The 27571-nt window shown below is 47.2% G+C and overlaps 1 protein-coding gene across 3 annotated transcripts in view; it reads right to left on the reverse strand.

Moving 5' to 3' along the window:
* Positions 1-27571, reverse strand: part of PSME4 (proteasome activator subunit 4) — a 3386216-nt gene that overhangs the window by 166988 nt on the left and 3191657 nt on the right. For all 3 annotated transcript variants that reach the window (XM_069608231.1, XM_069608232.1, XM_069608230.1), the window contains one exon: positions 5002-5164. In XM_069608231.1, coding sequence (XP_069464332.1) covers positions 5002-5164 — 163 coding nt within the window. The remainder of the gene's footprint in view (positions 1-5001; positions 5165-27571) is intronic.

Here is a 27571-nt window from a genome sequence, read left to right on the forward strand (position 1 = left end):
GAGAAAGAAATATCTGTGCCCTGGAGCACGGTTGAGGCCTCCACTGCCGCCTCTCTTCACATCCTGAGGGGTCAGCATTGGGCTTAAGGATGGCATCCTCTTCTCTGGCATTTTCTCCACCTGTTTTGCCGAAGCCTCCCGCCTGGGTCCCCTGGATCGGGTCAGCCCCTTTCGTCTTTGAGAGGGCGGCCGCCACCAGCTCGCTCGTTGAGGTCTGACACCTTTCCCTGCAAACTTGGCCTTCTCCGGCTTCTCCCGCAGCTTCCCTGGGTTAGCCGATTTCCTCTTCGAGCTGAAACGATGACTTGAGATGGAGACAGATGGTGAAGATGAACATGCCCTGACTGTCGCGGGACTCGCTTGTGCAGCGACCGTGACAGGAATTGACTAACCGTGCTTTGCCTTGTCTTGGGCCCCCACGGATGGAGCGCCCTCAAACGACCAGCCAGTCCTGGGTGATGCATGCCTCTGTCTGCTGCACGGAGTAGAGGCCTTGCCGTTGAGTCACGCCGCCAACCTACTGTGACGATCCTTGATGATGCGCTTGGAGAATACAAGGCAGATTTCAAAATCCGCATCCCTGTGGTCCGGATGGAGACAGAGGCACTAGGAGTGTTTTTCCGCCACAACCATGTTCCTCAAACCACAGCTGGAATAGAGGAAGCCTCCCTCCTCCTTCTCCTCCGGCATGCGGTGTAGGCCCGATGGCCTTCTGGAATCTTTGACGAAACTCTTGACGATTCTTGCTCTTGAGGGCCGTTGAAAGACACTGACAAACGGATCCCTGCTTGCCGGTCAAAGCACACAGGCTCTATTTGACAAAAATAGGAAACATTTTTATTAAAAAGCACGAAAACATAGAAAAGCTCTCAGAGGAAAATACGAGGACTCCCAACACTTGAACGTGCAGTAAAAATATGAAGATGGCTGCCAGAGGAGGGGCTTAGGGAGAGGACAGTCATTGACTGGGGGCAGTATGATCCAGAGCTCAGTGATTGGTTTATAAGAGAAAGACAGTTTGTAAGTGAAAGTGAAATTTTTTTCTTTTACAGAGGATTTCTGTCGTGAGGAAGGGGAACATTCATGAGCATGTGAATCCGCCAGAACCTATGCTGGAGAAGCCCAGTTCACTTCGTATGACTCAGTGTTCCTCTGGGAATCCACAAAACATTTTTCCAAAACGTACTCTCAAGCCTACGCCATACGATATGGTAGGCACTACTTTTTGTTTATAAAATAGTAGCGCCGGTTGACATGAGAATCTTCCATATCTTTTATGTAGCAAACCTTGAGAGGCAGCTGTTATTTTAGCTTTAAATCCTCTTGGTATTGCACTTTCCTCACAGAGTTGTTTATGGTCACTCCTAAATACTGGTATTCTACCATAGATGCAGAGGCAAAATGTAGACACTCATCATCATACTTTTACTTGTTTTTCTGCAAGAGGGTGTCAGTTCTAACACATTCAATGTTTTTGTATTAATACTAAGACGATTCTCTTGGCAAAGGAGAAATTACCTTACCACAATGTTCTTTCTATGGATTCTTCTCCCGCAGATACCTCATCATGATAGATGTTCATCTCCAGCTTTGTGGTCGGAAAACATTTTGCCAGGGGCATAGTGGACATCGACTCGGCCGCCAATCTTCGATCTGTCTTGTCTGGCTCTCTATCATCGGCTCTGGACGTGACGTCAGGTGTCATATATATACCACGTCACTACACCCCACACCTCAGTTCCTGTAACTTTTCCCCTTGCGATTGAACTCTGCAGAAGAAAAACCACAGGAGAAGGCTAACCAGAGTGTGTCTGTGTATATATAAATTCTTCATCATGATAGACTCCCCAAGCAGTTGGGATAATGGAGGAGGGCAGAAAGATTTAAACCAGCAGATTCTGCAGAACCGCCCTACAAAACCTAGCATCAGCTCCCTGTGCAACATCCAAGGCATAGTGCTTGGTAAAGTGATGAAAGGATGACCAAGTGGCCGCCCAGAAAATATCCCTAACAGGGACCCCTCTCTGGAGGGCCGTAGAGGCTGATATCCCCCCTGGTCGAATGGGCCCGGATGCCTGCTGGAAGATCCTTGCCTGCCGATTGGCAACACTCGGCTAGGCACAGGATAATCCAGGGTTTGTTTAGTGACGGCAAGGCCTTTTCTAGACAACAAATGGGCTACAAACAACTGGTCTATTTCATAAACTAAGCCGTACGAACGACATAGAAACTTAACGCCTTCTTGGGATCAAGGCGATGGAAACGCTCCTCCTCCTTCGAGGGATGCAGAGGAGGGTAAACGATAGGCAAGTCAATCGACTGGGACAGATGAAATTCTGAAACTACCTTAGGAAAGCATCCTGGTCTGACTAAGAAATACCTTCTTGCAAAAAAGAACTTCAGGATTGGAGGTTTGCAGCACAAGGCTTGAAGTTAGCTAACCCTTCTGGCAGACGTGATTGTGCCCAAAAAGGCTGTTTAAAGGGACAACAGCCGCAAATAACATGAATGCATAGGCTCAAATGGAGCCGCCATTAAAAAGGTCAAAACCAGATAAAGATCCCAATCTGGGACAACGAAGGGGGTTGGCGGAAGCTTGTTGAGAATGCCCTTCAGGAATTGGGCCATACCAGAATGGTGAAAAATGAACCTCGGTCTGGGCATCTCAAACACAGACAGGGCCGCCAAATACCCTTTCACTGTGGCAACCTGAAGGCCTCAAGAGGCCAGTTACGGAAGGAACTCTATCACTGTGGTGGTGGGGCAAGAGATTGGGTCAATCTTGCGTTCCCTGCACCACGCCTCAAATCCTCTACACCTGCACTCATACAGAGATCTAGTAGAAGGCCTGCGTGCAGCCAGCAGTACCTCAAGAACCTCCTCTGAGAGATCCCAGTCCTCATACCTCATCCTATAAAGAGCCATGCATGTAGGTTGATGGAGTCCGGAGTTAGGTGTAGCACCAGACCTTCCGAATGGGTGTAGGAGGTCCGGATGCCAAGGCAACTGGTGAGGCGGACGGATGGTCAGATCCTTTGTTGCCGGCTATCCAGGTGTTCCTGTCTCGTGTTGATACTGATGTCTCTAGTTTTGTGTGGCAGGATTTCTGGTGGGAGTGTAAAGGGTCTGCCTTACTGAGCTGCGCCATACAGTTTCATTTTGTAATGAGGTCTTCAATTTTTTGTCACTCCGATCTCTCTTTCGTCTCAAAAGCGTGTTCTTCCCCGCTGTACATTTCTCACTGCATTATCAGCAGTTCTTCTTAACCGTTTCCCTGAGTTGTACAGATATGTTCCTCTGCAAGTACTGGTCCCTGGAATTGCAGGGTAGACAAACATAGCCTTGAGCTGCCTGGTTAGCTCAGCTCGATGTTCACAAGGTCGGGGGAGGGGGACATCTGTGCATCTGTCCGATGTGCATGTCTCCTAATTATTTCTGACCTCACAGTGCTGGGTTGGCTGGGAGGGATCGACATTTCCAGCAAGCTTACTTTAATAACTTTGTACCTGTTCCTTCTGAGAATTGGTGTCTTCAATTCCTGTAAACCTTTGCTTATGAAGAGGTGCAATGTTTTATCCTTTAAACTCATCATCCTCGTGCTTGTGGATATAACCGTCTCCTTTGTCCACCCCACTGCATGTCCCCATAAAAAGGCATCTGTTTTTGTCACACCATCTGGACCTGCTCCAGAGTCACACAGCCATGTCAAATAGGCAGGTGGAGGGTTGGCGCAGCACAGTTCTGTTCATCTCCCATTCATGTTGATTCTGTACATGGAGTGGAGGATGCCATCCATGCCCTGTATACACCAACAAAGCGCCTCCCACAGGCTGGGCTCACAATTTTAGTGGGGTAGGCAGGAAAGCCCAGATCAACCAGGATGTGTCTATTGATATTATGGAAGGTACGGGGTGTCAACACTGCCTTCTGTCTGTTCTGCACTTAGTAACTGATAGTCACCATCTTGTAGGAAGTTGACATCCCTACAGTGTGCTCCAAACTTCCCATAGGAAGCAGGGCAGTGGATCTATTGTCAGAGTGTAGGAGAGATAAGGTGTACCGTTACCTGGTGCTCAGAGCAAGGGAAAATGTTAAAGGAAAATACATCTGATACCGGTACTGTGCTTGTTGGGTGAGTATGGTTTGATTTGGTATACCACCTGGTCCCACTCCTGTGTTTGTTGGGCGACTATTGTTTGATTTGGTGTGCAGTGATTAGAGAGACCTTTGGGTTACAGAAACACCAGTGTTGCCCTGAACTGTGCCTTAATTGACGGCCACTGTGAACACCTTCCAGATCTAGATAGGTGCAGGAGCCTGCAGAGGACACAGCCACTCCGACTTCTTGCATGGCCACATCCCCTAAAACAGGTCTTTACAAACTTGACAATTCTCTTAATTTTCGAAAAGATAAAAAGCAAAGGTTTTAATCATTTATTCTCATTTGGAAGCGACAGAACTCACAGTTTATTTGCATGTCCTACCATCCACTATGGAGGATAGATTCATTCTATTACAAAGCTCATAAGACTAACACTTAAACCGATCACAAGAAAATTATCCAATCATTGGGCCCCATTGCTACCCTGAAAAAATGAATATTCGGGAGTACAAGAGAAACACTACAAAGGGTGATTATTCTGAGTACTGAATTGGAGGATGAGAAATGGGCAGTGAAGTTTTCAACAACTTCAAGCTCTCCCAGCCTCGTTTGTGTGAGGAAAGAAATTTGAAAAGAGCTTCTGCTAAATTCCAGCAAACAATCTATTTTGAGTACTTCACCTAAGGCATAGGGGATCCAAACAGAATGAATAAGGTGAGGAGAACATACAAGAAAAGGAACTTGCACTGCTTTAAGAATCTCTTAAGGGTCTACCCGGGTCTAGACAAGAAAAAAAAAAGAAAAAGGCACCCCCAGCACAGCAACTATTCCAATTTTAGATAAATAGTAGATTTGCCAGAAGCTGTTTAACTAAGCATTCATCTTCAGGCTTATTTCACCTGCTGAAGGAATGGTATCCATCACTATGCTAAGGTCTCTCTTTCTCTTCTTTGGTAGTCCCGTCTTGCTGAGTTTTTCAAAATGAGTCTGCATGGGGATATCCATTGTGAGGAAACTGCACTGCAGCAGTCCACTCAGAGTTGTAGCAGCCATTTCCCGAACCTGTGAACAAACACACCATTTATTATTTTAAAACATTTTGTTTCCAGCTCTGAGTAATAATATATTGGCATTGCAGCCTTCATCTCCTATCCTGCTTTGAATGTATGTTTTATATAGTGGTGTTCATATGAATATAAATTAATATTCCAATGTGGTAATACTATAGTTAAAGACAGATGAAAAACATGGCATCTACCAGCGCCACAATTCAGAATGTTTTGAATAGCAACATTGTATTATCAATACCACACCACCTCTACTAATAGCTATTCCAAAATATAAACACATACCTGTAACTCCTGTTCTCCAGCATTATCATCTTTCATAGATTTACATGCTGTGAATATTCCCGGTCGTTAGGCTACAAATCCTTAGTAAGATAGAGTAGTTTAATGATGTTTTTAAACAATGTTTAATGGTTTTTCTAATTAAACAATTCAGGACAAAAACACATCTTGACATATCATCGTGATTAAGGTAGTAGAGCAAATTCCATCCTAATAGGGAGCCCAAAGATCTGGGTGGCACACATTTCTCCTCATGATGACAAACCATCCATTGCCTCGGTGATCAATCAGCATTCGCCCATTTATCCCACATCTTCCCAAATGTATCAGGTTAGCTCCTCTTTCTGTACACCCAGGCATTGATAGCCATGCAACTTTCCATATCTAGAACACATCTGGACACTTTAGGTGTCTCCTTTGCCCGCTAGTTCATGGCGATATTTTGTTTAGCAATTATAAAAGTGTTATAAACTGTTTGTCATATCTCAAGTATTACATATCCCCCCAGATTCCAAGCAGCAACAGCTTCAGTTCCATCGGGACCGGGTGGGGTACTGCAGCGGACACCCTCCCGACAATCCTCTGCCATACATACCCATATATTATGGTAAAACGGTAATGGCCCAACATGTCGCCCTCATAATTGCGATGGCCGAAATGTCTGACTTATTTTTTTTAACACCCCGCCCTTACACCACATATATATATGGGGGGCGATGTGATATTATAGTAATACGGGGGAGGGGTTGCGTGGGGGTCTCCTCCTGCATATCTATGTGGTGTAAAGGGTGTTAAAAAGTCTACATTTTCGTCGGTCGCAATTATGGGGGTCGCAGTGATCACATAGATCCTGGTAAAACTACCCAATTGCCATGTGACAACGCAAACAATTAGAGTCAGCCGCCCGGCCCAAACTGAACAATGCTTCAATATAGAATTTTCAATTGGACTAAACCATGTCTGGATGGTATAGCCACCTTGCGGGGCGTCATGGGGGCTTCCGTCCATTCCTTCTATTCCAAGGGACTCATGTGCTTCTCCCATCATCTGGTGAAACTACAAAGCGTCTGATTTAGGGTGGAGACAGCCTTCTCAGCTAAAGGTTCGGTAGTTACATTGGCTTGCAGAAGGGATTGCGTTGGGTAATCGTGCTTCCCACGGGACTGCGCCCACATGGCGTGTCGAAACTGGATGAACTAGTAAACATCTCACCCGTCAGTTGTGAGCTATGCGTCAGCTCTGGAATGATCGCAGAAGGCTGCCCACAGCACGTCCACCATGACCAGCACCTCTTTACTATACCATTGGCAGGCAAACTATAGTTTGGTCAGTTCAGGGATGTCACGGATGCGCCATAACATGGCCTGCAGCATTACAATCCCCTTCCAACCCATTTCCTTCCTAGCCCTGTCCCACGTTCTCACCACCTGTTGTGATATTGGTGCAGATCAACCCTATTTGCCTGCTCGTGAAGCGTTTGCAATGGATCATCATAAGTCATTGCAGCACATTCCAGCCCAACATGCAGACTGTTCCTGTCCTCGTGCATCCACCCATTTGCCACTGCCAATTTTGAGGCGCAGTAATACTTAAGGTCTGGGAGGCCTATTCCGCGGTCCCTCAGTGAATTGTACAAACTGCGCAAAGCTATCCTAGGCTGAGAGTCCCTCCATAAAAGTTTCGGTAGTGCTGATTCAATCATCTGAAACTCACTGTCCAGAACCTGAACCAGGGTGTTGTGTAGGATGTCTACAAATCTTGGCAGAATCATCATCTTAAACACTGCCACTCTCTCAAACATGGCCAAGGGAAGGGCCGACCTAAATCGGGTATCTGCAACAAATCTTGCAGTCATCTGTTTCAGGTTACGCCAGAGAAAGGTGGGAGGATCCAAGCCCATGTGGACTTCCAGGTATTTAAAGGACCCCACCACAACTCAAAAGGGGCTACATTCCGGGATCGCCGCTGGGCCCCCCCTCACCAAAAACCAGACGGATTTGGAAACAATTAACCCAAAGGCCACTGTCTCTCCCATATATCGCTGGGATTTCAGTTATCATTGGGACCACGTCTTCAGCTCCCCAACATACAAGAACAGGTAATCTGCATACGGGATATTCGGTCTTCCCAACCTGATGGCCACACAAAGCCCTTTACAAGAGTGCCCCCCACCCCTTAAGCCAGATCGCTAGGGGTTCCATGGCTAGGATAAACAGACCTGGGGAAAGGGGACAGCCCTGACACATACCCCTTTCCAACGGGAAGGGTTCAGACAGTACTCACACCGCCGCTTGAGGACACTTGTACAGCAGTTTCACTCATGCCAGAAAGTTTTTATAGTATGTCGCGAAGACTTGGGAATCAGACTGTCCCATTCCACCCTATTGCCCAATTCATTAAAGATTTCCTGTACACATCTACAGGGTCTGTCTCTTCACACCAACCATGCCATTAACTTCCCGGCCCTGTCCCCCAACTCATACATTCTCACTGCTGATGCCAAATAGGCTTGTTTTGCCATATTAGTGATAATGGTGCGGTAACACTCACTTGCCTTTAACAGTGAATGTTTCATGTCCCTAGAACTATCCTCCATGAACAAACACTCCAGGTGCAAGACCAACAGTTCTGCATCAACCTCTTTTGCTCGTCTCTCCTTCTCTTTAGCTGCAAAAACGATGAGTATCTCTCCCCACATGCTTGCCTGATATCCCTCACAAAGAGTTACAGGGCTTTCCATGGTCAAAGTGTTTATCTCAAAATATTTTGCTGTTTTGTCAATGATCATTGCAATCATGTCTGGGGACCCCAAATGATGAGCATTAAAGCGCCAGGGTGAGTGGGCTGCTCTGGCGTTCGACCCCATCAAGATCAGCAGGGGTTGGACAGAGATAACCCTTGCCAGGAGCTGTGCATCAGATATTCTGTGGATATGCAAGTGGGGCACGAACAAATAATCTGTGAGAGAGAGGTGCACCCCAGAATGGAAAGTGAAGCCCAAGTCAAGCGGGTTCCGCTGACGCCATTTATCTGCTAATCCATTTGCATTGACAAATTTGCACGTGTCCCTTTTGGGCCTGAAATTTGTCCTGGCTGACATCCATTACGTCGTTGAAATCTCCATCTGTCAATGTGATGTTGGACAAACAGACCATGGATGAGGTATAAGAAAGGTGGCGGTGCATAAACATTCAATAACCCCCACGTTTCCCCTCTAAATGGCTCTGTCACCAGCACGTATCGACCCCGGGCATCATGGACTATTTTCAAAACCTTGAACGGTACTTGTTTCCATACTATTACCATCACTCCACGCGCCCCCTATTAAACACAGAGTGGAAACACAGAGGATAGTTAGATGTCCTAAATAACATACAATCCACGAACGACAAGTGTTTCTTGTAAAAATGCAAATGTGGGGCGATATCTATTCAGCAGTACAATTCCTTTCTTTATCACACAAACCATTGACATTTCATGACATCACCGTCCCTTTCAGATCTTGCACATCAGCCATTGTCATGCTTATTAAAGCCCCTCCACATCGTGTGACATCCAAAAGGATTACTAGTCAAAGGGTCTGAGTCTGCCCCTTAACCATGTGTTGTCCTGAGGCAACAAACTCCGCCACAAACCATCCAGCACCCCCATGCAACACCCGATGCCTCCCATCCAATGCCCCAACACCCCCCCCCCACAAAACACCCCCTACCGCATACAACCATTGAACTAGGTGCATCTGTCGCCCCATCCAAAACATTAAAACTCCAAGTTAAAGTCGGGGTACGCTCCTAAAAACCTAGTCCATTTGGACCCCCAACGTTCACCCTCTGAACCCCCATAGTTGCTCCCCCGCCAACTAACAGCCTCAACACCGCCTCCTGCTTTACCCTATGCTGCTAAGCGCCCCACCACCCCAGGCATGGGGTCCTGTACCAGCCCATGTTACAGATACCTCTCCATTACAAGCACCGGCACCTGAGGAGGCAGTTTTAATCCTTTACACTGTTCCAACTCTCTCAGGAGTCTCCATAGCCCTCCATCATTTCCGGTCCACTGGCGGGTTGCATTTCCGTGGTGTCCTGGAGCACCAATGTTCCATCCAGTTGGACTAGGACCTTGCCAGCTCTCCTGGATTGTCTTCTTCTCGCTCTCCAAACGCCATCTTCCCCACAGTGATCGCTTACTGTGTCTAACCAGTCCCACATTTCTTCTAGGTTATTAAAAAAAAAGGATCTGTCGCCCATGAGAATCTTGAGCTTGGCTGGGTAAAACATCATATATCTGAGATTTGTGTCCCTCAGTCTTCTTTGTGTCATGTCATAGGATTTCCACTGTCTCTGCACTTCTTGAGTGAAGTCTGGAAATATTAGGAGTTAGTCCTCATCGATCTCGTAGGCCCCTTTCCTCCTGATGTCTTGAATTCTGGTACCCTGATCTCGAAAACTGAGGTGCTTGGTGATGACTGCTCAGGGAAGAGGGAGCCCTACCAGTGGTGATCTACACAAGATGTGATGTGCCCTCTGGATCGTGACCCACTTGGACAGACCCCTGACTCCCATGGAGTCGATTATGAGCTTTTCCAGGGGAAGTTCCATGTTGCGCCCCTGCTTTCCCTCAGCTATCCCCAGTATTCCAACGTTCCATTTTCTGGAGCGGCCCTCTGTGACTTCTGCCCTTACTTCGAGGGCCCTTGTTGCTGCCGCCAACACGTTAACTCGTGCCAAAAGAGTAGTCACAGCGTCTTCAGCATCACTCAGTCGATATTCAACTTCTGCAACCCTCTCGTTCACCTGTTGAAGGTCGGCACGCACCAGGGATACTTCTACTCCTACGGAATATATCTTGGACTCCAGCAAGGAGCGTGACTCCTGTATAGCTGCCATGATTTGCACTAGTGTCATAGATATAGCATCCGGTGTGTCCCCAATTCTGGCTCACTTTAAAGTTGTTGGAATGTCACAGCTGTTTTTTTGGCTCTTGCCCCCATGAAGCGGTCCAGGCTTTGTTGCTGACCTTTCACCATGTTGATGGGTATCCACTACACGTGTGCCACTCTTCCCCTTCGATTATCACTGCAGTATATATCACAGCATGTGGGAGGGGAAGAAGGGGGGGGCCTCCCCACTGCACTCCTCGCTGCACCTTTATTGTTCTCTGCACCAGACGCTACTGCACGGCTTACCCTCGCCTGTGAGTTCTTACACCACTTAAAACTGCCTCCAGGGGTCAGGCAGCCTGTACCCCCGATCTGCACCATGCCGAGAAGTAGAATCTTTAACGGACATTTTCACGCAATGCTGCATTTTCCAGCTACCAATTCCATTCCACAAACGTGCAAGTCTGACCTCCAAGAAGGAAGGGGAGAACCTTCAGAACAGCCCCACAGCCACCTTCGATATCTCACCCCGCGGGTGTCCAGATAACCCAGTGCGTTCGCAGCTGCAGGACTTCTGATACTGTCCTCCCACAGATGGATCACCATGGGTATGACAACGCCTCCGACCTGCAAATCCTGCTGCGTTATTTCTTTATTTATTTGCATTTGTATAGCGCACTTGTAGCCCAGGGGCATAGAGGTGCTGTTACAAGAATTTTGTAAGAAGATTTGCTTAATAGGTTAATGGGCGACCACATGTCTCTTGGTTACAGAAACAGACTGTATGACATGCAGATATGAACAGAGTTACATACAGATGAGTAATACAATGACGTCATTTTACAGGTTGGTAACTGAGGTTTTAATTTCAAACCAAGAGTTTGGTTTTGATAGCTTTGCGGAATGCTTGGTGGGACTTGATCATTCTTAGGTGGGTGGGTAGTGCGTTCCAGTGGGTGGCAGCCAGTGTAGGAAAACTGGAGCCCCCGGCGCAGACATTACGAGTTTTAGGCGTGACAATCATGTTGGAGTAGGCCTTCCTAAGAGGTCTTGTGGCAGTGTGCTTGGTGATTCTCTGAACCAAGTACGCAGTGCCAATACGTGGAGGCATTTGTGGGTGAGGGCAAGGGTTTTGAAGACAATTCTCATTTTGACCGGGAGCCAGTGGGCCCCCTTCTTACTTGGGAAATGTGGTCTTTTCTTGAGGTGCCTGTGGCCGCTGTGACGGCGCTGTTTTGAACCAGCTGGAGTTTGGCCAGATTTTTGCAGGAGGTCCCTACGAGGAGGGCATTGCAATAATCCAGCCTCGATCCGATTTTAGCTCTGGCAATGGTGAGGCAGTTCTGGCGCGATTGGAAGGTGGCGTTCTCGTTGCCGTGTCACAGGTGGGAGACCTGTACACTTTAGGTCACCAACGCCGCAGTTGGTAGGGCGGTCAACCCATAACACTCATCCGTGGCGGCTTGCTCTCTGCAACTTCGCCTCACATCCCTCGATTCTCAAGATGGCAGTCGTGGGAGAAGCAACGGGTACCCGCTCTCGTGCCTATGGCGCACTCCTGGCACCAAGAAAAACACCCCAGGTGGCCCACCGCTATCGCTGTCATCTGCTGCGCTGGGGGGGGGTCGCCACAAGGGGTTCTTGCATGATAATTACAGGATATTTTAGGGTTGCCGGAGCGGAGCACAAAGCCTCATCTCAGATGCTCTCAACGCTTGGCCTAGCCCCCAAGCAATTTCATTTTAAACTGAAATCTTCAGTCACTTTATGTTAGGCAGAAACCTGTGCAGTTCCCTTAGGGACCACTGCAAAAGGCATAAGACTACAGGTGTTGGCAGTAAACCCAATTGGTAGCAGTCTGTACCACCCAGATTTACCTGGTAGCTGTGGCTGAGCAGCCAGACTTCTCTCAAGAAGAGTTAGACAGTATGTAGAGTATGCAAGATAGGTACCAAAATACAGTAGCACAAGCAAACACTGTCCAGAGCTTTGGTATCAAAGTATATAATTATTTATTTAAAGACGCACTTAGAAACCCTCCAGCACTATTATTGTAATCAAGAGAAAAACACAGTCACTATTAATATACATACATCCCTTATTCCTTATTAGACAAGTCTTAGTTAACAACACTTATTTTCAGACAGAGGTGAGCGCCCAACTAAAGATGGCACTCTAATAAGTTATCAGAAAAAGGGAGGAAAAAGGCAGAAATTAAGAAAGCACACAAAACTAATACTTTAGAAGCACCCAGCAAGGCAGGAAAATCAAAGTCTACTGGTGAGCAGAAAGTTCAGAGGCCAGGCTCCCTTTTAGAGAGAGTAAAACACCAACGCGCCCAAGATCACACAGTTTACGAGGCTTGAAAAGTCTTGCAGAGAGTTCAAAAGGGAATTAGTTCAGCTCCGAAAAGTTCAGTTAGCCAGCCCAGGGCCAACCCAAGTGGTAAATTGAGGATTTAAGAGACAGCCCACACAGACCGTTGCGAGGGAGGCCAGGCGGACACAGTACCTTGAAAGTGGAGAGGATCCTCCAGCGGGGGCAGTTGTTCCTGGCAGCGGGTACAAGTTGCGGCGTCGTCCAGAGGAAGAGAAGATCTCGACATGGAGGAAAGCTGAAGGTCGTTGCACTGCCAAGGAAGAAAACAGCCGCAGAGTTCTCCGGTTAAAATGTACTACCCTTTTATTTGCGATAGTGGTAAAACATGGTATCCGGGTTGCCGGGGTGCTTGGCACAGGCAAGGCGGCCACGAGATGATCCGGGAAGGCGAAAAGGCGGGCAAACTGTTTATCCCCACCAGTCAAAGGAAGAAGACTCTTCGGGATGAAGATCTCCTCTGTCTTTGGAAGAAGTGGTGAGGCGGTTCAGCAGGGCTCCACGGGTGGTGTCGTCGTTGCAGGTCGGCTCAGCTTCTCCCTCTTCGGATTCTTTGGTCCTGTGGCGACGTCTGAAGTTCCAGTCCCCAAAGCCCTGCTTTTATGCAGAAAACCCCCATTCATCAGTCCTAGCTGTCACTCAAACATGCTAAGTGGTGAGCCGGGCGGCTCACCACTGGGCCAATCACACAAGAGTGCGACTTGAGTTGCCAAGGCAACTCAGTCGAGGGTGCCTAAACCCCCCTCCCACACATCCTGTAGACCCAGATAGAGTGGCACCACTTTTGGAGGCTACTGTGTAGAAGCCCGCCAAAAAATGGAACAAAGGGCTCGACTTGGGCTGGAGTTACAGAGGCGAACACAAACACCATTTTAAAACCGAGTCCTGGCGAAAAGACCCAACTGGGGAATAAATATTAAATAAATAACCCGGCGGTATCTTTAACATTGCACCAAAAAGTGGTGCGTTTAAAATGAATGGGAAAATCCCATAGTAAATATTCTTAGGGAATATTTTGTGTGGTAACCACTGCCACCAGCCAGAAACTCGACAAGGGGGGACTGCACAGTGCCCCCTCGAAAAACAGACCCAGGGGCAATCTAATTACCCCTACCAGTACTTCCACAATATGATGGTTTGTACTGGTTCTGTTCCCAATTTAAGACTAGTAAAGTCAATGGGGACTTTACATGCCCAGGGAGACAGTAGTCAGTCCCAGGGTATGGAGTATCTGTTTGGGGGTCACTATGACACACCTGTGTTACTGCACTGAGGGTGCTGTGTAACACACTTACCAAAAATACATGAAACCCTATGGAGTAAAAGACCCCATAGCCCATAAAACACATTACAAAGTCAAAGGATATCTCAAATCATGTCTAAGAGTGGGAGAAAAAGAGTCTCACTCTTAGCAGGAGAAAAAAATAAACCCCAAAAATCCAGCAAAGCCGCTGTGGGACTCACTAGGTTTGGGAAATTAGCCTTAACAGAGAATTCTCCCTAACACTTTATTGCTCTATTACAGTCATTTATGGGTCAAATTGCCCACAGCCAATGGAAAGGGCTCCCTTAGCTACACACCTGGAGGCCATCTTCAGATGTTGGTACAGCGCACGTAACATGGCAGTAAGAGCCAAGAAGAGCCACGTGGGGTAGGCGGGAAGGTCCATGTGAATCTATGAAAGATACCAATGCTGGAGAACAGGAGTTACAGGTAAGTAACTAGCCCCTTCTCCAGCATTAGATCTTTCATAGATTCACATGCTGTGAATAGATTACAGAGCAGTACCATGTAACCTTAACAGGCAGAGGCAAGCTCCTTGTAGAAAACACTTGGCCACAGGAGACACTAACCTTACTCAAACAGGTAACATTGTACCACCTAGCCGACTGTAGGCTCTGCAGCAGAATCCCTGCCGACGCAGCAGAAATTAGTAAACGCGTTCCCCAACCTCCATGTCGCTGCCCTGCAGATGTCCAGAAGTGCAACGCCAGATGCCGAAGTAGTGGCCACTGATCTTGTGGAGTGAGCACTGGGCCTGTGGAGGAGAGGCTCGCCAGCTTGTTGATGATAGAAAGAAATGCAGGAGGAAATCCATCTGGCAATAGAAGCTTTAGAGAGCTTTCCCAATTAAAGAAGGACCAAATGTCACAAAAAGCTGTGAAGTCTTCTGCAAGGATGCAGTGCGGGAGACTTCGTATTTCAAAGCTCGCACAATGTCTAAAGTGTGCAAGGAGAGTTCTGCTGGAGTAGCTGGTGAACTAAAGAACACTGGTGTAAACACTGGATGGGGGTATCTGTACTTCTGCCCTCAATATGGTAGGGTAAAGGCGCAGAACACCCCAGCCAGGGCTCTCAATTTGGTTTGAATACACGAGCAACCAGGCTTAAGCTTTCAGGAGGTGATGCAGGCTGGTTCTTAAGTGTCTCCTCCAAAGCCCCCACAAAGGAATGCCCACACACTATGTTAGGTGATAACACAGCTTCCTTATATAAAATAAGGTTTCTACCCTTACAAGTATATACATATAAATAATAACACTTTGTACTTCGAATACTTATTCAAAGAATGGCAAATATATACACTATATGTGGAACCACACAATATTTAAATTCAGTAATAGATGCATTAACTGCAGACAGTTTTAAATAGGCCTGTGAATTTTTAAGTGAGTTGTATCAGTATAGAAAAGGGAAGAAAGGCAGGTTAGTTGTGAACAGTGGCAGAATACATTCTTTAGACTACATATGCAATTCTGTGTGAAGACCCCCCCACTACTTGGGCAACCTGTAAAGGAAAAGTAAGGAAGTAACTTATCTTGTCTTTTACAGCCCAGTCCAATAATGTTAAATAACCTTCTGCTTTCTATTAAAAGGTTCTACCACCCACAAAGTACCTGAGATGCCACAGGAGCGCATGATCCAAGACGAATCTGGGACCCCTGGACGACCCGAGACTAGAAGATGCTCGTCCTCGTCACAGTACCTTTGGTGCTTTGACAGGCAAAGTGGCAGAGTTTCTCGGTTTTACCCGCCGATTGCCCCCCAAGGATGGACCCTCCTTGCCTTGGAAGAAGGAGCCACTGGGAGGCTGAGTCCATGAGAAAAACGGAACCAAAGTCTTTCTGAAGTGCAGCAGTTTTACTCTTCGCGGTGCTCCCTGCTCTCTCGAGGATTTCTCAGACTGTAGAAGTACTGTGAAGATGAAACTTACTGTGGGCTCCTTAAAGGCTTGGCAGATGTGCGTAAGACCCCTGGGACCCTTTTGATGACTTCTTGCGGCAACTGTGCCCAGTGAAAGCGAACCCCAAATTACAGGAGCACCCCTTAAATATGTTAGGGTACCCCCTGATCACTCTCAAACCAGAGTAAATACACCCCTCCAGGGAATTAAGGCCATGAGTATCTTGCAAGAGATAACAAACTTGAATCTTTACAAAGATGAGGATTTGGGGAATAGCAGAGGACTCAGCCAGCATTCTGTCTTCCTTGGCTGGCTCCCTTGTCCCGAAGATTGGTGCTGGGTCTGGGGCTTAAATACTCTTGATGTGGTTACTAGATACCGGCAGAGCTCATCCAAAACTGTTCTTCTTGCCATACAAGGGATGCTGTAGTCTCCAGTGTTGCATGGCCAGGTTTACATTTAGACCAACCTACTTTAACATAGTGCTGCATCTGCAGGAATACATTGTGCTCTTACTTAGCATTGTTTGCTATGTTATACACATCCATACATAAACACATCTTCCCGCCATTCTCTCAACTCTTCATTCAATTAAATTATATTTTATCTGGTCCAGTAATTTCTACAAAAAAAAAACTGTTTTCCCTATAGTATTCTGTATGTCATGCTGAATCTTTTGTAGTCTCCATTGGCTTGTTACGGACAGGAACAGCTGTTGAGTTACCTCGTGCTTTCTGCTAGAGAAAGCCGGGACCCACGTAATGCAAGTAGTCTATTTTTAGAACAGGCTGCATTCACTGTGTGCTTTAAGCAAAGCTAACTATCCTTTAATAGTTGTACTAATATATTTAGCTAAATAATTGTTTGTGCCTGATATTTCATACTATTTTCATTTAGTGGCTGCCCACACCTGTACGTGATTATATTTGCATGAAAAAAGCTTTCTCAGTGCTATAGTGCTTAGAGAAATCTTGCCTCATTGTAAAGAGCTTGAGTGGTGCAGGAAGGCGCTAGCCAAAGTGCTAGCTCGTCCCCAACATTCCCACCTTTCATTACTTCTACAGTAATTAACTCATCCCCACCCAACATATCTACGACCCCAGAAATATTAGTTTGAGTTTTGCCGTTTAATGTATGGCAAGGTGTTTTAGATCTCCCAATTGATACCATCATCTTTGCACTATTAGGGACTATAGGAACACATCATCCGAGACCCCATTGGCACGAGCAGAAGAGAACCAAGAAGAACACGATCACAGGAATTAGCACGTTTACTGCTGGCCCCAGCCATGACAGGAACCAATCCAAGGCAAGCGATAGCCAATCTGCGCTCTGAACTCCATTTTATTTCTTCATTTGAACATGTAGATTGTGCACCGCCTTGATGACGTGGGATAGTAACCCATTCTCAGCATCCTCTGGGGGTATAAAAGTGCAGCAACTGCTTTTACCCCGGAGCCAAAAAGATGAAAAAGAAAGTCTCTCCTGAGCTAAAAAGCTGATATTCGTCAGGTATTTCCCTGAGCAGTGCGGAACAGTCTTTTGCGACAGTTTTAGATCTTCTTTCTTCCCCGTTGAAATTGTCCTTTTTCTGGCAGGCAGCATACCAAATTCGGGTGTTATCTGCAATCTTCTTTCTGCTTCTTTAGGTGCTAGAGTAGCTGTTGGCACCTAGACAGGCATTTCTTCTCTCTTCAGGAGTTCGTCCAGGATTACTAGTAGCACTGAGTGTAGGGTTGCCAGTGAACACTTGCCCCTCGAAGATGGTAAGAGTTGCGGGTAGGCTTGTTGGCCACAAACCCAGTAGTAATCCATTACTGCTGCTGTACCTTTTGTCATGGGATCACAAGAGTGTGGTTGCACTGTGTGCTTGTGCTACCAGGAACTGTTCCTTCATTGCTAAAATAAAGTTCAAAGTTTTTGGGAATCTGTTCGCACTGGCTTCTTCATTGTTGCAATCCGTGTCAACCTTGTGATGTGTTAGGACCATATATGCGCACATATAGTCCCTATTTGGGATATTGCTTCTCCGCTGTACTCGATCAGCCTATATGCCAGGCACATCACTGTGGTGCCCTGCCATTTGTCATTGTCATTTGAGTAACCTCGCAAAGAGAAATATGGTCCTTTTAGACACTGGCGGTATTTTGTGTTACCATTGCATAATGCTGGGTCTATATCAATGCTTCTCAACTGCACACTATGTGCCTGGAATGTGCCCTTTATCCCGTCTAGTGCAAGATGTACCCAGCATTGTGCCTCTGGAATTGGGACTAGATGTGGAACTAAAAACCTTAGGAGTCCGTGGTGCGTGCGGAATAACTGCACACATGTAACAGCTTTCTTTGATTATATTCCTTCCTACAATGCACATATCAGAGTACCAGCTATTCAATGTTTCTACATACTGGACGTCAGAAATAGAGTCAAAGCCCATTCCCTTATATAAATCATACGTCATTCATACTTCCAGTTTCATTCGTCTAAGAAAACTTATTGGGGTGGCCGACAAAAAGTGAGATATTTTGTGATTGCGCTTTTGATTCTCTTACAATTGTGGGCCATTATACTTTGTATCTCTGCCCACCCTTTGGCTTCAGTTGCCACAATTGTATCTAGTGCCTTCTGGACCTCTTTTGGTAGTCCCCTCTTCACAATAAAATAGAAATATGGGACTGTCTCAACTCTCCACAGTTCCTGTAATTTAAGAATAAACCTAACTGGGTCCTCATCATCACCCATTGTGCACTGCATTAAAGAATGTAAGTCAGGGGTATTTGGGTACATCCTTCGTAGAGCAGCCCATACCCTTGCCCTTACCTCATCAAAGGCTGCTCCATCATGTTCATTATCTGCAAGACTTACCCCAGCCCATGCCCATATGTCCCCAGCCAGGTCCCCAATTATGGTCACCAGTAAACCGTTAAGGTTTCCTAGTGCCAAGGCTACCCCTGCTGTTTGTTTTTCAAATTCATAGATCCATTTACTAGCTCTGTCTATAAGCAGGGGGTGTAACGCTCACCTGACTCCCATGTAGGCGCTGGCCTGGTTCGCGCTGCTGTGACCTCTTCTAAGGTGATGCGCAGGGTTCGGAAGACCGACTGGACAGGGCCCCCAAATCTGGCTTGTCTGGCTCGCAGAAGTATCCTTCTGTAGGCGAAAATAGGGGATTAACTGTCTGCGGGGTAATGCAATCAGCCTCCCACTTTCCCCTCTCACCCTCCTCGAAACCCTTCTGTGATTCCTCGTAGCGTCTCAGCTTAGGGCCTGGAAGGACGAGCTCTCCATCCTGCTTCTAATGCAGTGGCGTGTTGGTATCCAGTTACTTCACTGGATTTTCGGATTGGTGAGAACCAAACTTGCTTGGCTTCCAGGTAGGTTTTTTGATAAGAGGTTCCCCTTGTGTCCATGCATTAATGTACTAATGCTAGTTTCTTTTTCCCCATAGGGGCCGGGGTACGGAATGCCGGGGAACAGGCACCGAGATGAGAGGTGGAATCCTTGTAGAAATCAGGTAAGTCTTTAATGAGCGTTTTTTGGTAATGTCTTTTCATTCGCTCATTAACGCTGATGTCTCTTTTTCCCCTTAGGGGCCGGGGTCCGGAAATGCCAGGATGCGGCGCGGACCAGAAATGAAGAGGGATTGAATCAACAGGTAAGTCTTAACATGGAGATTTAGCTTTCCTTATTCCCTTCTCTCTCTCACCTTTTGTTCTGGTCTTTTTCTCCCTAGGCGCTGGGGCGTGACTGCGAATACGGATGATCGCTGCTGAACATGGAGGCAGTAAAGGTGAGTGGAATGCGGCACTGCAGCGATCGACGCAATGAGCTTTTAAATAAAAGTCTTCCTTTTCAGGATTGTCGGCGAGATGTCTCTGGGATGCGGATTTAGCAGATAAGGACTTTTCCTTCTTCTGTTCTCTTCTTCTCTTCCTTTGCAGGTGATCCAGGATGCTGGCAGGCGTGGCAGAAGTCAGGATGCAGGAGCAGACACGGTGAGCGTCCAGCTGCTAGATGCAGAACAACACGAAGCATGTGTGGCTGTTCGGGTGGGGTTTAAATAGCCTTGGAAGAAGTTCCAGGTATGTATCCTTCCTCCAATCAGGTATGTATCCTTCCCCGATCACGCCCGGATGGTAAATTAGTCCCACAGGTAAAGTAGTTCCTTTCAGGCCTCAAGGAGGCCGGGATCCTGCAGCATGGTCTGCATCAGGTAAGTGCACCGAAGCACATCCATGTGCCTATGGCGCCAGGACTGATGTCTTTTATGAGCCTGGCGCCATAGGCGCCAGGACACTGTCCAAAGGGCCCCTATATGGGGTTGCTGGGTCCTTCCTTGGGGACTGGATGTCTGCTTTCGGGGACGCAGGGCTTGAACCGGCTCCCCGGGAGTGGGCATCATGACAGGGGGAGAGCTTTAGTCAAATTATGTTTGTCCTTTTGAGGCCATGGCACATACTGTGTTATCCCTACTTCGTTGTGGCATCTGCATATCTATTTTGTTTTCTAAGCCTTTAGTATTATTCTGATCTTGAACTACCACGATTAAAACTGGTCTATTTCTTGGCCTGTCTCTCCCCACTGCCTCTTGTGGCAGGGACGGGTTTCTCACTGCCTCCTCTCTGTGATCTCAATCTTGCCCTGCCTCTTCATTATTTCTAACACCTTGATCTTCCCATTTATTTTTCCTTGCTTCCTCTACTTCTTGTCCCAGGACCGTCAATACCGTCTCCCCATCATCTATTTCAACACAAACATTTCTTATTGCCCCCGGGTTCAAACCTATACAAAAAAACTCCTGACTTCCAATCCCCTGTTTTCTGCACTGGTACCCTTATTTCTGGAGATACTTCATCAGGTTCTTGTAACCTGACCAACCTTTCCTGCAATGCTTTTAACTCGTTGTCTATATCTACTTGTGGACCCTCTGGGTACACCACTGCTATGGGCATATTAGAGCTTGTGGATGGGTTTTATGGAGGTACAAAAGCCCTCCATTCCCCTCACCCCCCATTAGTTGCTAATCCTGATAATCCTGTTGACACTCTTTCTACCTCTGGAGGCTTATAGACTGGGTGTTTTTTATACCCTACTGCAGGTTTAGGCGTTATGGGGTATATACCCGTTCATTGGATCTCTTTTTCACCTTCCTGATCTTCCATATCCTCAACTAATTGACAGAGATCTAGAATCTCCTCTTTTTTTGGACTTGTTCCCTTTATATTTTGCTGCTACAAAGATCGACATTTTTTCTAGCATGTTTATGTTATGGGAGCCCTGCTCTGGCCAGGAGCAGGACGTCCCCCCTGCCTTTGTTTCTACTATCAATTGCTTATTTTATCTGTCACAACACAGTGGCAGAAAACTATGCATGTATTTTATTGGAGTTTCTTCCTCCATTATGTTGCGCGTGTCCCTAATGCTTCACTTAAACCCTACTGCTATGCTGCACGTGCTTCAAAAATACAGATCAACCCACTTTTTGCCCCACCCCCTTACTTTTTCTCACTTTGATTTCACCCACAGAGACACACACCGCGACTCATCCATCTTCCTTCCTTTTTTATCACAAAAGACAGCAAAAGAAAATATACACAAAATAATTGACTACCATCCAGGCCCATTCCTTATACCGAGCCACTACTTTTGTAATACCACTTATTGCTTTTATCGTCATAAGAAGAATAATGTGTGGTGCTACTTTCTCAACCGGTTATGGCTGAGGATCCCTTACCTCCCAGTCCTTATAAGCTGGGGTTCCCTTTCATCTCAGTCTTTTATATATGCTGAGGATCCCTTTCATCTCAGTCTTTTATATGCTGATGATCACTTTAATCCCAGTCTTTTATATGCCGAGGTTCCCTTTTCATTATAAAAAGAAGAAAAACAGAAATACGTGCCAATTTCAATACATAACCCACCTCTTATCCTGAAATCCAATCCAATCTATCCTATCTTATTCCTTATCACCAAAAGTCCTATTTCATACTATATCACCAATACTACATCACCAAAACGTCCTATGCCATAATACATCACCAAGTCCTAGTCCATTGACCTCATACATCCTCCACATCACCATAATACCATTCACATCACCATAATATCATACAAACCTGTTAACATTTTATCACTTGCAAGAGTATCATCACCGGGGCATGCTTCACTTGAGTTTCCCTCCGTTACGAAGTCCCATACTAGCCTGTAATTCTGGAGTCATGCCCTGCTTCAGTGAGCAGAAAGGAGTTCTTTTAAAATGGCTTCTACTAAAGCCGCTCAGGATACATGGGTTTTTTGATTTAGGGGTCTGATCACTACAGTTGGGTGTGGCTGCCTGCTTAGGGCTTCGCAAAGTACGGGGGCAAGAAACTAAGCAATACGTAGGGTCGTCACCACTGAAAGCAAGCCCCAACTTACAGGAGCCCACCTTAAATATTTTGGGGTACCCCTGATCACGGACAAACCAGAGTAAATACACCCCTCTAGGGAATGAAGGCCATGAATCTATCTTGCAAGAGATAACAAACTTTAATCCTTACAATGATGAGGATTTGGGGAATAGCAGATGACTCTGCCATTCGGGCCAGCATTCTGTCTTCTTTGGCTGGCTCCCAGGTCCTGAAGATTGGTGCTGGGCCTTGGGTTTAAATACTCTTGACTTGGTTACTGGATACCGGCAGAGCTCACCCAAAACTGTTCTTGCCATACAAGGGATGCTGTGGTCGCCAGTGTTGCATGGCCAGGTTTACATTTAGACCAACCTACTTTAACATAGTGCTGCATCTGCAGGAATACATTGTGCTCTTACTTAGCATCATTTGCTATGTTATAAACATTCATACATACACACATCTTCCCGCCATTCTCTCAACTCTTCATTCAATTAAATTATATTTTATCTGGTCCAGTAATTTCTACAAAAAAACCAGTTTTCCCCATAGTATTCTGTATCTCGTGCTGAATCGTTTTTAGTCTCCATTGGCTTGTGATGGACAGGAACAGCTGCTGAGTTACCTCGTGCTTACTACTAGAGCTTGCCAGGCCCCACACAATGCATGTAGTCTATTTTTGGAACAGGCTGCATTCACTGTGTGCTTTAAGCAAAGCTAACTACCCTTTACCAGTTTTACTAATATATTTAGCTAAATCATTATTTTTGCCTTATATTTAATACTATTTTCATTTAGTGGCTGGCCACACCTGTACGTTATTATATTTGCATGAAAAAAGCTTTCTCAGTGCTATAGTGCTTACAGAAATCTTGCCTCATTGTAAAGCGCTTGACGGGTGCAGGAAGGTGCTAGCCAAAGTGCTAACTCCTCCCCAACATTAGGTACATTTTGGTGTCAGAATATTGCGGTTTTCTGGTTTTCGTTTCTTTGTTGCTGCAGCCGCAGCACACACCTCTGGACAGCTTCTGGCCACCTGGACACGACCACTGGAGAGGACATCAGACCATCACCAAGTCTGGACCTTCTGGCAGTCTTTGTTAGCTTCTGGTGGTGGAAAACCCACCGACTGACCTTCCTCTGCACTCAGCGACTCTGGACTCTCTTCGGCAGGAAAAAGCGGTATTGATGATGCTGAGGATGTCCCTTGAAATGTTCTTAGGAATTTTCGAACTTTCGCAGCTCCAAGTGTCCAGCAGCACTATGCCAGTGCACCCCCTTCTTCTGGCCGGTAGTGACACCAATGGACTTCTTCGACTCAAGATGTCTGGGCACTCACCTTCAGGACTCACAAAGACCCCATCTCCGGACGGAAGGCACACAGGACTGGATTCCAGGATACTGCGATGAAGAGCAGCAGGTTGCACGATGGTCCCTTGCAGTTCAGGTAGAGGTCTACTTTACAGGTCCTCTCTGGATCAGCCCTTTGGAGACACGACCGCTTTCGGATTACATTGAAAAAATGCAGCAGCAGTCTTGTTTTCCAGCTGGGCTTCAAGGAACAGCTTCTTCTTGATTCAGCTTCTGTTAGGCAGAATTATATGCAGTACCCTTTGGGAACACCACACACAATTAAGACTACAAGTGACAGTACAAATTCACCTTTGGTACAAGCCTGTACTACACAGTTAAAGTGGTAGCGATGGCTGAAAAGCCAGATTTATCTCAAGAGTAAGTGAGCAGTATTAAATAGTTACACAAAGGACAGCAATTACTATGATTCAGGCAAACACTGACTGAAGGTTTTCAAGTAAAAGAATATACATTTATTTCACTCTTCAGTTGTATAACATTACACTATTATAAGCAGTTTAAAAATCACACTCTTAATACACCACACCACTCCCAATAAGTTCCAGACAAGTTAAGCTCACAAAATGAAGTGGGAGCAAAATGGCACTCCAGCAATTTAAAAGGGAGGGAAAAACAAAGTTACTAGAAATTTAACCACACCAACAGGTAAGTACTCAGGGCAATTGAGCAATAGGAATTACAGTGATAGAATCAGGAAGAAAAAACGTAGGGCCAAAGTCAATGGGTCAAAAGTCTTTTGCGCAAGAGAACACAGTTCACAGTAGTTCGCAGTAAAGTTCGTGCCATGGATTCTGGATGAGGTTGGTTGGCAGAAAAGTTAGCTCAAAGAGAAGAGAAGGACAAGCCCTCAGTTTGGAGAAATATTTCAAACACTTTCACCGCGGCTGAATGAAACGAACTACCGGATTTGCACAGTACCTTAAAACAGAGAGGGAGCTGTAGCTGAGGCGAATGTTCCTGGTACTTCCTGCAGGCTCACGATTCCTGAAGCGACTGTCGGACTGACAAGAAGTAGGAAGACTGGAGGGTCCTGCACTACCTAGGGAAGAAACCAGCAGCACTGCAAAGCAACAGATAAAAGGTGCGCTTCTTAAAACCCCAGCAGGGCCCGACCTTCCTGGCTATCCAGCCCACTGTAGCTCTGTACAGCGAATTCGACCAGAGGAGGGGTCCTGGCTTGCAGTTTGGGCGAACTGGTTGGTCCCAACAGCCCAAGGGAAGAAGTTTCCTGGAGGATCTTCTCGGTCATCGGATTCTGAAGATTCAGACCTGCAGCAGGGCTTCCCTGGGTGGTTCAGTCGTTGTAGGGGTCCTCTTCCACCAGCTCCTCGTTGGTTTCTTTCGTTCCAGTGGCAACTCTGCCTTTCCAATCCCAGAGACCTGCTTTTTATGCAGTATTCCCCCATTCATACAGCCTGGCTGTCAATCACACAGCAGGGTTGGCTGTCCTGGCAAGGACAGTCACCCAGCCAATCAAACAGGAGTGTGACTTGGGTTACCAAGGGAACCCATGGCAGGGGTCCCAAGACCCCTCCCTCTCATCCTGCACACCCAGACTTTCAGGCGCCTTAAGGAGGGCTTATGTCCCACCATCCTCCCCCCTAATAAAACTGGTGTCATTAGGCAATGTTAAATCTATTGTCGACGCGTCTATGGGGACTGAGGTGTGGCGCCAGAGGGTGGAGTCAGGGCAGCGCATGCTCCCAGGGCCGCACCCCTGCGTGCCTCTAAATTTAAAGAGGAAGAAGGTTTTTTCTGGTGAAAAAGGTTCCATCTCCAGTCCCTTGGAAGGGACGCCCATACCGTATCTAGGAAAGGGGACTAAGGACTAAGTTTGTTAGTCACTACAGTGAGTAACAATTTCTCCAGAGCCCATTCCCACATGTTGACAGCTTGGTTGCACAGAGGAGGGGACCTGGTACCCCCCTGCTTGTTGATATAGTACATGCTGGTGGAGTTGTCCGTCTGGATAAGTACTGTCTTGCCCTCTATCAGAGGGAGGAAGGCCCTCAGGGCCAGCCATATGGCCTTCAATTCTAGCCAGTTAATGTTGGAGTCCAGACACCATGGACGTTGTGACTGTCCAGCATGGCGACCCAACCTTCTAGGGAGGAGTCCGTAGTGACAGTGACCTGTGGGAGAGGCTGCCGGAAGGGCTTGCCCTGTCGCAGGTTGTAATCCGCAGACCACCACCTGAGGTCCGGATGGAGAGATGTAGGAATGTTGACCGGCTCTGCTTGGGAACCCCTCTTCTGATTCCATGAGGCTGTGAAGTGCAGCTGTAATCTCCTCATTTTGAGTATTGTGTGGGGGACAGCCAACAGGATTGCCGCCATAATACCCAGAAGGTGTTGGAACCACCAGGCCAAGGTCACTGTCCTGGGCAGGAAGTGAGAAGTGGCTCTCTTGATGGCTGTGATCTTGTCCTCCGAGGGAAAGACTCTCTCGGAGCCGGTGTCCCAGATGAGGCCCAGGAAGGTCAGGCTCTGCGTGGGCTGCAGCGGAGACTTCTTGAGATTGATCATAAACCCCAGGTCGTGGAGTGTGCTCATAAGTACAGAGGAGGTGTGGAGAACACCCTCCTGAGTTGAGGGCCGGACGAGCCAGTCATCCAGGTATGGGTACACGTGGTGGCCTTGAGGATGGCTGCCACCGCATTCATTAACCTGGTAAATACCCTGGGGGCTGAGTTGAGACCAAAGGTTAGCACCTTCTATTGAAAAATGGCCCATTATCCTTAACGGTAAAAAGGACAGATGTGGCTGCCAAATAGGGACGTATATATACGCTTCCTTCAGATCCAGGGAGCACATCCAGTCTCCCCTCTACAGTGTCTGTGCAATGAGTGCTGGCGTAACCATCTTGAATTTTTGTAGAGGAAGGGAGAGGTTGAGGGTGGAAAGGTTCAACACAACTCTCAGGCCAGCCTGGTTCTTCTGTATGGCGAACATCCTGGAATAGAAGCCCAAACGTCGCTGGGAGGCTGGGACTTCCTCCAATGCCTGGCTCTCGACGAGCGAGCATGGATCTCCGCCAACAGAGTTGCTGTCCCAATCTGTGGGAGAGGAGGGGAAGAGGGAAGAGAAGAAGGCACTGGCAGGCAGTACCCCGTGGATACTACCGAGATGATCCAGGGGTCCGAAAACATTTGGTGCCAAAATTGCACGTGGAAGGCAAGCCTGCCCCCCACTGGAGACACGTGGACCTGAAGGGGCGTGACATGCCTTCTTTCCCTCTGAGGCTGTTCCGGAGGAGGGGGATTGGAAAAAGCTCTCCCCACCCTTTTTGTTGCTACCTCCGCTACTGACTCGGGGAGCCGTCAGGTTGTCTGGACCTCCATTCTTGGAAGCCCCGGAAGCCTCAAAACGTCCCCCCCTTGTCGGAGCGTTGATGTGACTGGGTGTACGTCTTGGGTGTGGCCTTCATGAGAATGGATAACGACTTTGCGGTTTGCAAGCTGTTCTTCTTCTTATCTAACTCTTCGTCCGTGGTGGAGTGGAAGAGGTCACTACCCTCGAATGGAAGATCCAATATGCGTTCCTGGACGGCTGGGTTAAAATTAGTAGCCCGGAGCCAGGGCCTCCTCATGTTCGTGGCGATGCAGAAGGCCGGGCCAGAGGTATCGATATGGGCCATTGTGGACTCCGTGATGTCCTGCGCTACCAGCCTGGCTTCCCCTAATCCTGCCTTGAAGCGAGCTTGGCTGTGTGGCAGAAGTTCTGAGAGGAACTCCGCAATATCCCGCCAGAGCCTTTGGTTAACGGCTGCCAGCATGGCATCAGCATTGGCTTGACGCAGGTGCAAGGAGGCGTTGGAGTAAAGCTTTTTCCCATACGCATCTAAGATCTTCTCCTCCTTGCCTAGCAGTGACGCGGAAGCTGAGGACGACTGAGGCTTAGAGTACAGTGACGCAGCAG

This window comes from Ambystoma mexicanum, chromosome 4q (assembly GCF_040938575.1).
Source record: "Ambystoma mexicanum isolate Mex_15411 chromosome 4q, UKY_AmexF1_1, whole genome shotgun sequence".
In the NCBI taxonomy this organism is placed as follows: domain Eukaryota; kingdom Metazoa; phylum Chordata; class Amphibia; order Caudata; family Ambystomatidae; genus Ambystoma; species Ambystoma mexicanum.